General features: G+C 42.3%; 2 protein-coding genes across 8 annotated transcripts in view; one reads left to right on the plus strand and one right to left on the minus strand.

The window, feature by feature from the left end:
• LOC125008218 (Kv channel-interacting protein 1-like) overlaps positions 1–7744 on the plus strand; it is a 43555-nt gene extending 35811 nt beyond the window's left edge. For 5 of the 7 annotated variants that reach the window (XM_047585358.1, XM_047585357.1, XM_047585362.1 and 2 more), the window contains 6 exons: positions 4106–4230; positions 4825–5058; positions 5150–5257; positions 5346–5450; positions 5683–5745; positions 6161–7744. In XM_047585358.1, the coding sequence (XP_047441314.1) occupies positions 4106–4230; positions 4825–5058; positions 5150–5257; positions 5346–5450; positions 5683–5745; positions 6161–6208 (683 nt within the window). In that variant the 3' untranslated portion in view covers positions 6209–7744. The remainder of the gene's footprint in view (positions 1–4105; positions 4231–4824; positions 5059–5149; positions 5258–5345; positions 5451–5682; positions 5746–6160) is intronic. The other 2 variants (XM_047585359.1, XM_047585363.1) reach the window with 1 other exon arrangement.
• Positions 7309–11888, minus strand: LOC125008220 (T-cell leukemia homeobox protein 3-like). Its single transcript, XM_047585364.1, has 3 exons — positions 11190–11888; positions 9975–10212; positions 7309–9129 (listed from the first exon to the last, which is right to left on the minus strand). The coding sequence occupies exons 1-3, from the start codon at positions 11614–11616 to the stop codon at positions 8946–8948; spliced, it is 849 nt and encodes a 282-aa protein (XP_047441320.1). The 5' UTR covers positions 11617–11888; the 3' UTR covers positions 7309–8945.

Consider the following 11888-nt stretch of genomic DNA (forward strand, 5'->3'; position numbering starts at 1 on the left):
ATTTATTGAACACATCATTAAGAGTGAAATCTGATCTCTCAGAAGGATGATTAATCAACTTACTTCATAAATCCGTGCTACAATGTTATAAATGTAACTGCTGTTGTGTACAAGAAGTTGTCCTGTACTATTCTATTCAGATGTTGAAGGACGCTTCATCATTTGCAGTATCTGTGCAGACATGTAGTTGAACACTCACGGCAAGAGACATGGTTGATGACTTGAGTAAACACAATATACGGTACACTTAATCACCCTTATCAAGTGACATTTATACTAATGAGCATCTTTTAAATGTCTGGCATATTAAGTTAAACGCTAATCTGATGCCACTAAATTAAATTTCATCCAGCAGTGCTGCTTTAATTCCAGGGGACTAAATAAAACAAACGTGCAATTGGAATCTCTGTGGGAAACCTCTTGATACAGCGGAGCCCCCTGCAGTCCGCAAGTCATAGGCTACACTCCAGCTCAGCTCCTTATTTTGTATTTACATGAGGAGTATAAGTGAATGGCAGCTTGTCACAGTACACACATGCTCCAGATGTATCCCATGTTTATGTCACTGTGATCCTCGCGTCACGTTTTCTGTGACAAAACAGATTTTTAGAGCAGTCACTACAGTACATGGATAAAATGTCAGCGACCGCACATCTTTACTAGCTACCTTTCGACACATGGCTGCTCCTTTCTCCGTTAGTTTCTGCTTCCCCCTGCTGGTGCTGATATGTCATAGCAGCACGTGTATTTTCTACTATTCTCAGTTAGATTCACTGCATTATTTAGTCAGTATCAAGTCAGATTAGGAGGGATCCTGTATGTTAATTCATAATTACTAATTTAGATTGTGTTGGTGACGGGGACGACTGGGTCATATGATCGGATCGGAGTGTGTTTAGTTAGAAAAGTCACTTTGTGCTAATTTAAGCCTTTGTTGTTTGAGGATGACTGTTTGTCTTAATGGGAGCAATTAATCAAGAGCCGATCTACACATGAACACAAACTGAGCCGCAAAACAAACACATGTGGTTGTGCATAGGACGGCGAATTTGTCACTGTCACCGCATGCTCACATCGAACCCTCAAGTTAAGGCGCCGCTTCCAAAGAGAAGAGTGAAGGACACCAGAGGGGGGAGCAGTGGGATAGAGGGGAGAAAGAGAGAGTTAGAGAAAGGGAGAGTGAGATGGAGCGAAGGTCAGAGTAAGGGAGGAAGATGCCCCAGGGCTAGAGAGAAGGGGGGGATAAAAAGACGGAGACAGAGAGAGGCAGGTGAGTGCTGAGCTCATTGTGGGAGAAAGCGGAACGGAAAGAAAGTTCACAGTCATGACAGAGGAAGGGAGCTGTGCTTAGAATGGAGCTGCATTAAATCTGCAGGGTTAAAGGTTGTTAAAGGTAATCATTCTTACATTCAGTATATATACGGTATATATATATGTGTGTAACTAAGATCAGAGGGAGGAAAAGTGCATAAAAGAAAAAGTCTAAAGATACACAACAAAGCCAGAGGAAAGAAGGAGTTAATCAAAATGGAGAGAGGGGAGCAGAGTGAGAACAGCTTACGCACCATAGCCATCATTCTGCTGTGCTGTGGGGCCGTCAAGATGCTGCACCTACTGGGAGTCATCACTGTGGAGGGTGAGTCATTATTCTACTAGCATCCAGCAGCAGCTGTCAAGTGGCAAGCTGTTGGGGAGAAAAATTATTAATATGTATTATTAATGTGTGAATGTTGGGTAGGGGGGAAACTTTTCTCAGACAAACAAAAACAAATATATGAACAGCGAATGAATGTGAGCCGCTGCCGGATTAGAACTTCAGCCATTAGACAGGGGGGTTCGATCCTCAGACCACGCCACATTGCCAAAGCGTCCTTAAGCAAGACACTGAACCCTTAGTTGCTCCAAGTCTTTGACACTGGTGTGTGTGTTTGTGTGAGTAAATGGGCAGATGTGAATGTAAAGCACCATAGGTAGTAAATGCTTTATGAGTACGAGACCAGACCGTTTACACGCAGGCAGCTTGTGTATGTGTTTTACCTCTGCTCATTTTAACTTTGTGAACATACAATGAATTGTCTGATGTGTTTCTCTCTGATCATCAGTCCAGCTTTTACTCCTTGGCTAATTGTGGCATAAGTGTAAAAAACAAATCTGAACTCTAACTTATGCCGGCTCTCCTCATTTTTTATCAATTTAGGTCATGTCACATTTATTTACATTGGCCAAAATCACAAATTTGCCACATATATAGAAAAATATATAAAAAAAATTAACCCCCTCTCTCCTCATATCTAATTATAGTTATTTGAACATGCTGTTTATGTCAAAGCATCTCCATAACACAGTCTGATTGGATCCTGTACGTCACATGCTGCTGCTGTAATATGAGCTACTTCAGAAACTTTATTATTGTGACTTTTCCTTATGAGACCTAGTTTTATTTGGAGTGTCCTAGATGTCCTGAGCAGTGGAGGCTATCAGTGTTAGCGCAGAGTGTGACGGTGACTGTGATGTTTCAGTGTGCACAATAGAGCCACACTGAGGCCTGTCCGTCATATTGGCGTGTGTTCAGTAATTTCCTAGCTGCATTAATCGCAAGTTGAGTGGAGTCACTGTTTTTAGATTTTCTCAGTCTGAACATATGTTTAATTGGCGTCTGTGCTTCTTTCACCTTGAACACGAGTCTGAACCTCCAGCCAAATGTGATGATGACAAAGTCTGATCCGCCCAATCAGACCCTCTAGAGGACAAGTGGTTACAGATAATGAATGAATGAGTCGTTGACCACAAATAACCCTAAATCTGAATATTTTAGATCGTCAATAGGGCCACATTTGAGGGACAAAGTTCGAACAGTGAAATTGAAGCCTACTTTTATGTGTTTGAAAGACCTCTGAGCAGGTACTTACAGAAATAGTCTGCGATCCGTGGAGTGGGAACACTGGATGCCGAATCTAAAAAAAGGGTTGCGCTGATGGCTGAGGATTTATTTAAGAGTAATGTAAAATTGTTTTAGCCTCGCGCCGTGAAGCGCCGCCCTTACAGTCGTAACTCACACAGAGAAGAGAAGTGAAGTGGCACTGGTGCAACGAAGCTTTTCAAAGCACTAATGGTTTTTGTCGCACGTATAAAAAAAAAAAAGAAAAAAAAAGTCTCTCTTTTGAAATCTGTATTGCCAAGGACGGCGCGTACCTCCGTGACACACAATTAAAGCTCAACGGGCTCTTCAAAATCTGTGTCAGCAGTGGTGTGAGTATAATCGGCCCAATAATGAGTTTACTGACCTCGAATTCTAAAGTAAGCGGTCATGAATCTGACGGGTGCGTTATTTATTTATTTATTTTTTTTATTTTTTGCATGTTAAAAAGATAGGAAATTGCTCTTGACTTAATCACCGTGCAGTCAGCTGGAAAACACACATTTCCATCACGCCCTGAGATTTTTTTAAATTTTTTAAACCATATTCTGATGAGACGTCTCTCCTATGCTGCTCGTTATTCTGAAAAGACCCTCTTTATTATTTATTATTCCTGCTCTTTCTTCTTCTATGGTCCGGCCTTTTACTACTTTACATTACGACCACTCTATCTTATTCTGAATTTTTATGACCACTTCTATTAAATTATGCACAGTTATAACAGTATGCATAATTATCACTCTGTAGATTGCTTCAGGGATCATGTGCTCGTTCAGATGTGTAGACGAGTGAGTGTTCACCTTTGTGCGTGCGTGTGTGTGTGTGTGTCAGAGTCAATGGTGTGTCCTCTCTCTCCTCCCCTCCAGCAAAGAGAGTAATGAGTTGTTAATGATAGGACCGGTGAGAGGACGAACACAGAGCTGTTAAACTGACCTCTACCTTTCAGCACCTCCATCTTTCATCCTTCCTTCTCTTCTCTTCTCTTCTCTTCTCTTCTCTTCTCTTCTCTTCTCTTCTCTTCTCTTCTCTTCTCTTCTCTTCTCTTCTCTTCTCTTCTCTTCTGACCACTTCCTTCCTTCCTTCCTTCCTCTTGATCTGCTCCTTTACTCTCTGTAGACCACATATAAATTCAAGCTGAATGTAATTTCATTTTCTCTTCGTCCATTTTTTTTTTTTTTTTTTTTACAGACAAAGCTGACGATGACTTGGAGATGACCATGGTGTGCCACCGACCGGAGGGCCTCGACCAGTTAGAAGCCCAGACCAACTTCAGTAAAAGGGAGCTCCAGGTGCTCTACAGGGGCTTCAAGAATGTAAGCTGTGAACTGAGAACTGACTCTCGCTGTTTTGTGAGAAGAAATTGTAAATTTGAATCCACCCTCTTGACTTTTGCACATTGACTAGAAGTCAAGTTACTTTGGAAAAGTTTATTGTTAACAGTCAAGCACGGATACATTTTACAGTTGTGATAATAAATGTGTTTTTTTTTTGCAGTTGTTCATTCATTTCCATTTTAAAATATTTATGACACAATGAGCTGACTGTCCTCACAGTCGGCACCAAGTTTGAATATGTACATTTTTACAGACAGTTACAGACAGATGGTGAAACATGGGCTCTGTAAGGGCTTTCAATAAAAAACTTTTCAGTAACGAACCTTCCTGCAAAGATTTGAAGGAAACATATTCAGACTTCATGTGGGGAGTGTAAGGCGCTAATAAAACTACAGTAATTAGTGAGATCGTCTGTAGTATGTCTAAAATGACAAAATGTTATATTGACTACAAACCTTTGGCCAATGATGGTTACACTATAAATACTTTATTCATTTGGTGTTTATGATGTCATCACACTCACTCTGACTTGACCTCTCTCCCTCTGTTTTGTGGATCCTTCTCTCTTTCCAGGAGTGTCCAAGTGGTGTTGTCAACGAGGACACCTTCAAGCAAATATACTCCCAGTTCTTCCCACATGGAGGTGAAGAGCGAGTGTGTGTTGAGATGTTTACATCTGTACTGGTCTTTGTGTCTGTTTTCCATCATTCTTCTTCTTCTTCTTCTTCTCCTGCAGATGCCAGCACCTACGCACACTTCCTGTTCAACGCGTTTGACACAGGGAATACAGGTTCCATAAAGTTTGAGGTTGGTTTAATTCTCAATCGTTTCCAGACATCAACATGACTCTCTTTTTTTCTTCATTTTGTTGTTTGGTCTCTGCTTCTTTTTCCATCAGGACTTCGTAACAGCTCTGTCCATCCTGCTGAGGGGCTCCATCACCGAGAAGCTCCAGTGGACGTTCAACCTCTACGACATCAACAGAGACGGATACATCAACAAAGATGTTGGTGCTCCTGTATATAGCTTTTTATTTTCCACTTGTGGTCACTGGGAGTTTTTATTAATCGTGTCCTCTCGCGCTTCGTTCACAGGAGATGACCGACATCGTCAGAGCAATATATGACATGATGGGGAAGTACACGTACCCTGCCTTGAAAACGGACGCACCCAAACAGCATGTGGATGCTTTCTTTCAGGTACCAACATGTGATTTCTTTATCAGTCTAATAAAACTCAGCAACACTGACCAACGAGTAAGCAGCACCAGCAGCAAGAAAGAAATATTACAGATAAAGACCAAAAAGCTAAACCTCCAGGATTTAAATTATGAAGTTGTGTATTCGAGATAGTATATCATGTATAAATTATACAAACTCTGTGTTTTTACTCACAAAAATGCCCTGACATCATGTTTGTTTCTGCTCCCAGAAAATGGACAAAAACAGAGACGGTGTGGTCACCCTCGATGAATTCATCCTTTCCTGTCAAGAGGTACTCTTTTTAACTTATTCAATCCATATACTTTTCCTAAGTGTCAAGGACATTTTGACATGGAATGGTTGTAACAGCACAGGTGGAAATAATGTAGCCTGTAATGGTTGAACCATCGGACCTGTAAGTACCACCCACCGTGACAAATTAAAATGTCTGCAATATGAAATCACCCCAATTAAAACAGGTTTACTTACCATTTAGACAAGACCTCCCACATTTCCAGGCCCCTATACTGGCTATTAATTATGGTCATTGCCACCTTTCACATCAATGTGTTGATCTGCAGAGATTATTAGCATTTTATGGGCTGTTACTGCCCCCTAGTGGCCAGTCGAGCGAATTAAAAAGGTGATTGTTGGGCTGCTCTCCTTTCTGGCAGCCAGTTTTCTGATTTCCCTTCTCCTTTTCACAGGATGAAAACATCATGCGGTCTCTGCAGCTCTTTGAAAATGTCATCTAGGCAACGCACGCGAGGGAGACAATAGACGAAGCGCGAAGGGGAGAAAACGACAACGGGAGAGAGGGCGAGAGGGAATCTCTGAAGAAAAAGGGCCATGTTAATTTGTGAGTGAAGGGAAACAAGGAGCCTGTCACTATCTGTGAGCCAGCGACCCGCAAAACCGCATGGACGACTTCTCTCTGTAACAAACCTGTGGCAACAAGCCATCACCGGTCTTGGAAAATGTCCTTCAGACTTTTTTTTATGTTTTTTGGCTTTACCTTTCTGTGAGCGTTTACCTCGTCTCCATCTCCCTCGTCTGTCGCTGTTGTAACAGTTGCCGTCGTCTTGGACAGTGTGTACTTCATGCCACTGTGTAGATACTGCCCCTCTCATATTTGGTCGAACACCCTTCCGACTTAATTGTTATCTAGCAGGAACGGGCATTCCTCCTAAAAGCATCAACGAGATGCACACTTTGCTCATTAGAGGCTTAAATAATATGGGCAATATTACGAAGCACAGAGGCCTACATGTGTGTGCGCCGTGACAACTTGGTGGCGAGGTACTCTCTGTAAAGGGTAATATTTGGGGAGCCAGGTGTGTCATCAAGAGGTTTGCAGAACTGAAGTGACCTCAGCCAGCTTGCGGCAGTCCTACATCTAGTGCAAACTCGCAAAGAGCCTTCAGAAGCCTCCTTAACTCCTACTGTGTGCCCCCCGTGTTGTCAATCAGTGTTTGGACATTGTAACGACTTTTAGATATTTAAATGTCGTGTTCGTGGCTTCTCCTCGCCGTCTGGAATCATTCGTGTCTGTGTTTCTGATTCTCACTCCCCGTCCGTCTTTCTGTCTGACCGGACATGACTTTTGTAATTATTCCACCTGATGTTTATTGTTCAATTCAGAGCCCGATTACACATGGAAAGCAATATGCAGGGATGTGCATGTGTTCGTGTGTGTGCTGTCCTGATGTAAAGTTCCCGTTTGCCTGAATATTAAAAGTGTTATTTATCCTAGCATGTAGTAGCTTCATCTCGTGGACGTTGCGGTCAAGTCCAGCTGAACTGACTGTGTTTTTGCTCGGGAGGAGGGTTTCATCTTCTCCGGCTCTGTCTGTTTAAAAAAAAAAAAAAAAAAAGTCGACTCAGACTGACCAACTTTTCACTGTGAGGGAGACACACTGGGAGGAGGACGGGATATACGGACGAGAGCAAAGACCTTTTCACTGATTCTGGAGGAAACGGAAGCCATGTTTCAAACAAGAGCCATCGTTTTGGAGATAAAGCAGGGCAAAAATACACACTTCTGAATGATTTACTGTCACGCCCACTCACTGTGCTACCAGCGATGTAACAAATATTCCTGCAGAGACGCGTCGCTGCTCGTCTCAAATGTACCCAGGCACACTTCCAGACAGACTGACAGACAGGAAGACGGACAGATCCACAGGCACACAGACAGACGCTCACAATGGTCAGAATGAAATAATGTGTGTGTTGAGATATTGTATAAAATCATTATATTTATCAATAAACTTTTCAGGAAACAAAATGAACTCGCGTCTGCTTTGTTTGTTTGTTGTTTTTTCTTCCAACCGTGTCGCTCCGCTTGTTTCTCATTTTTAATGTGTCAAAACTTTTTTTCGGGCGCACCATAAAGAGCATGAGCAAAAGAGTCACAAGAACATTTTTATGCTGTTATTTACACATATACAGCGAAGGTTTGTGTCTCGATCCCAAAGGATACGGCCCGCAAATATGAGCGCGGTAATGTGCATATGAAAAAACTTCACCACCATCACTGAACATGCATCACTCCCTTTATTACCCGACTTACAGCCCGTTTCATATTTCCTCTGCTTCTCCCCACTAATCCTGGTGTCTAGTTTTCCCTTTATTGCTCTTCACAGCAGCATACACACACACACACCCCCATAATGGAACAATTTGGGCATCATTTTGCTGGTTCACCACACCTGTGTAAGTGCAGGTGATTGTGGTGGCGCATTGTGGTCGGAGTGAATACATTTAGAAATGGGATCTGAAGGTTTAAGCGCCACAACATAAAATAAAAGATAAAAAAAAAAACAAAAAAAAACAGCTTTTATCTGCAATATTGTGAAGACATTTTTGATAAAACGGAGCAGGAGATTTACTGAAATCTCATAAACATTTTAATGCAAGTACTATGTACCACTGAAGTGTAGGCCTCGCCTTTATTTACCTGTTGTTGTTTCCCTTAAAAAGCAGCCACCTGTAACCAATCAGAACAGCGTGTCTCAGAATGAGGAGAGGAAAATGAAAAACAAAAACATTCACAACACAATGAGTCTTGCGCCCACTGTGTGGCAATAATTACTTCTTTCATGTCTCTGTGGTGCATTCCTTTCTCCTCTTGTTCTAACAGACAGAATTAGTTAAGCATGAGGAGGATGATCACAGGGCGACGAGAAATTTCAATGACAAGTCTTTTCCAGCTCCCTTTTTGAATTTGAAAAGTCCTGCTGGTCCCAGGTTGCAAAATTTAGTCCAACAAAGTTTGTGATGGCACCACTCACCATCGTTTCAGGTCCACTTTCATCACTATCCACTCAAAATGGGGGTGATCCATTCTTTTAGTTTATGTGCACTTTTTTTTTTCCTCCACAGCAAAGACCAAAGTGAGTCCCACTGTCCTCATGTAGACTTAATTTAATTTATTTATCCTCCCAGGGATAATAGAGGACGCTCAGCGATCACCGCCCGGTGCCTGGCCTCTTACTCCCTCTCCTCGGCCCAGGGTTGGAGGTTCTGCAGCGCGTACAGGGAGGAGTTATGGGCGCACAGTGGATCCGAGACCGCTGATTCGCCGAGAGACTTCTGGAGGGCGGACTGCTGCAGCTGCAGGATGAGGCGATTGGCCTGCTGACGCTCCGCCTCCCTCTCCTCGGCCGTCTGTCTCCTAAGACGAGAGAGGAAAATTTAACATTTATAAATAAATAAAGGAACAAACAGAGAAAAGGTCTCCTGAGGTGTAAAAATTCATGCTAGTGGCATGGAACAGCCTGTGCCAGAAAGGGAAAATGCGATGCAAGTATGACATTTTATTAGTTTTAAGCTTATGTATGTATATATATATATATATATAATATATATATATATATATATATATATATATATATATATATTTTATATATATAAAAGCTTTTATTTATTTATTTTTACACCATTAAATTCGTAGTTTTTTAGGAGCTAAAGAAAAAATATTTGGGGCTGATATTTTACAAACTGAAGTGTTTATATCTAAATTAGACAAAAAACAAATAAATAAATAAACGCAAAAAATGAACGCAAACACAATTATACGGAAGTTGAATTTAATAATTATTAATTTTTGCGGTTAGTGTTTATTCTTTCAAGATTTTTGTTATATATATATTTTTAAATTAAAACAAGAGTTTTTTTTTGTTTGTTTGTTTTTTTAAGTACAAACAAATAACCTCGTCAAACAAGTCCAGTTGACTTTATTTAGGCTTTATTTATATATCCATATATCTATACCATGACCTGATAACTAAGAACGTTCTCAGACATTTCCTGATTTGTTTCCGCGTCGGGGTCAATAAACAGGAAATTACGTGCGGGGTCACCTGCTAAAGAGGAAAGTTTGATTTTGGGAAAAGGGCGTCTTTGAACAGGTGTAACTATTCCTGGAAGATAACGGTATTCTCTGATTTTCTCGGGTAGAAATGTGTCGAAATACGGGCTCAGTGTCAGACCAGTTCAAACGTCACATTTCACACCAACCTCCACTTTGTCCTGCGGTTCTGAAACCAGGTTTTGACCTGTGCGTCTGTCATCTTCAGACTTTTAGCCAAAGCCGCCCGCTCGGCACTGGCCAGGTACTTCTGCCGGTGGAAGCGTTTCTCCAGCTCGCAGATCTGAACCCTGGAGAAGGAGGTGCGGGGCTTTTTCCGTTTGGGAGGTGTCCGGTTCTGGTACGGGTGTCCTATCCGCCGCGTCACAGCGAATGGCACCAGAGCGGCTGGGAAGGAGAGACGAGGAGACAACGGTAAGCGGGACATTTTTTTTTACTAAGCAGGCTAATTTACTCCTGTCTGTGTAGGAAAAAATGAAGGCCGTATATCACGGATAAATCCTCTGTTTGACATGAGGTCACTATTTTGAAAGTGTAGGCCAGGTGTGAAACATGTGGAATTGTATGTTTGGTGTAAAATAAGTCCGGTCAAAGTGAATAAAACCTTATAGACAGAAATAAATATATACACATCTGAAGCTGTTTGGACAGACCATCTCCACACACATCTCCTCTGTAGGCCTTTTGACCCAGCCTATTAATTGTGCTACCACACACTACACGTACATATAGTATATTGAAGGCCTTTGCTATTAATCTCCAATTAAACAGACTGCGGGACTTCCTGTGTGATTAAATATTTAATTCAACTTTTAACAGGTTCATCTTCACCTCTGTTAAATAGAGACAAATTGTTTCCGTTTTGCTTATTTCATAAAATAATGTTTCAGTGTTGTCATTTATCAAGTAAACCACGTTTATTGACTAATACTTATCTTATACGTCATCGTCTCCAATTCAGTCAGTTAATAATATTTTTGCTACTTTTCTCCATGGCAATAAATTGCACTAAAACATGTGGTGTTTGGTTTGTCGTAATAAAATTATCCGCGTGGTTATATTTGTTCTGACCTGGATGCACAATTAAATGTCGGGAAAAAAATGAATTAAAATCTTAAACGCGTGCACCTTGCGTTATCCGCACACTTGGTAATATATTTCAAACTGCAAAATTGTGTACCGCTGTACATTTTCTTCCGCTCAGAGCCCTTTTAAATAATTTACGAGAGAGCATTTCTGATGGCTGTAAACAGCCTTCACAGATATTTGGCGCGGGTGTTTGTTTTCTAATGGTTCAGTTGTAGTTACTTCCGTTTTAAACATGATAAAATATTAATGAGGGGAATCCAGAACAGCTGGCCTACCTGATATTCTGTCCTTAGCGAACCTGTTTCCTATCCAGGGGAAGCACAGTCCTCCAAACCCGGGAACAGCGCTCTGAACGGGGGTCGGGGGTCCCGGGGCTGTCATGGGTCTGTGGGCAGGAACTCGAATCACTCCCCGGCTTCCCAGACTCCTGCTCTCTCCGTAAGAACCTGAAGCCTCCACCGGAGGCATTATACCGGAGAGGGAGATAGACAGCGCGGTGTATGAAGGCGCACTGGCCCCAGTCGGGCTTCCCAGACTGTAATAGCCGTCCCCGTTGCTTAAATCGGATCCACTTTGCCTTCCAGCCGTGCGTCCGTTTTCTGGCTCCGTACCGGCTCCCAGAATCTGGTCGATGCCGAAGCTGATGGGCTCGTGGTGGGCCGGTTTTGGAGGAGGGCTCGGCGCGCTTGGTGCTTGCTCCATCCCTCGCTCTGTCGCAAAACGGACAAGAAAACTGAAACACTGTGTTTTCAAGGGGATTAAACGGAGGGTCAAACTGTATCAAAAGTCATCATCCGAAGTGTCTCCATCGCTGTCCAGCCGTGTCCTCCGAATCCAGCGTGTCCTCCTCGTTTCAGGCCTCTTTCAGAGGACTGAGTCCTCTCTACAAGCTGTGCTGAAAGTTTGATGGGCGTTTGGAGAGATGTGACGCTCTGTCCTCCTCTCAGCGCGTCAAAATGCTCCGTCTAGCAGCT

The sequence above is a fragment of the Mugil cephalus genome, chromosome 5 (assembly GCF_022458985.1).
Source record: "Mugil cephalus isolate CIBA_MC_2020 chromosome 5, CIBA_Mcephalus_1.1, whole genome shotgun sequence".
Classification (NCBI taxonomy): Eukaryota; Metazoa; Chordata; class Actinopteri; order Mugiliformes; family Mugilidae; genus Mugil; species Mugil cephalus.

What these genes read in the sequence shown, in the direction of transcription:
- LOC125008220 (XM_047585364.1), bottom strand. Translation starts at nt 11,616, where the DNA reads ATGGAGCAAGCACCAAGCGCGCCGAGCCCTCCTCCAAAACCGGCCCAC. An exon ending in CGCTAAGGACAGAATATCAG is followed by an intron (nt 10,213 to 11,189) that starts GTAGGCCAGCTG and finishes TCTCCTTCCCAG; the next exon opens with CCGCTCTGGTGCCATTCGCT. An exon ending in AACCGCAGGACAAAGTGGAG is followed by an intron (nt 9,130 to 9,974) that starts GTTGGTGTGAAA and finishes CTCTCGTCTTAG; the next exon opens with GAGACAGACGGCCGAGGAGA.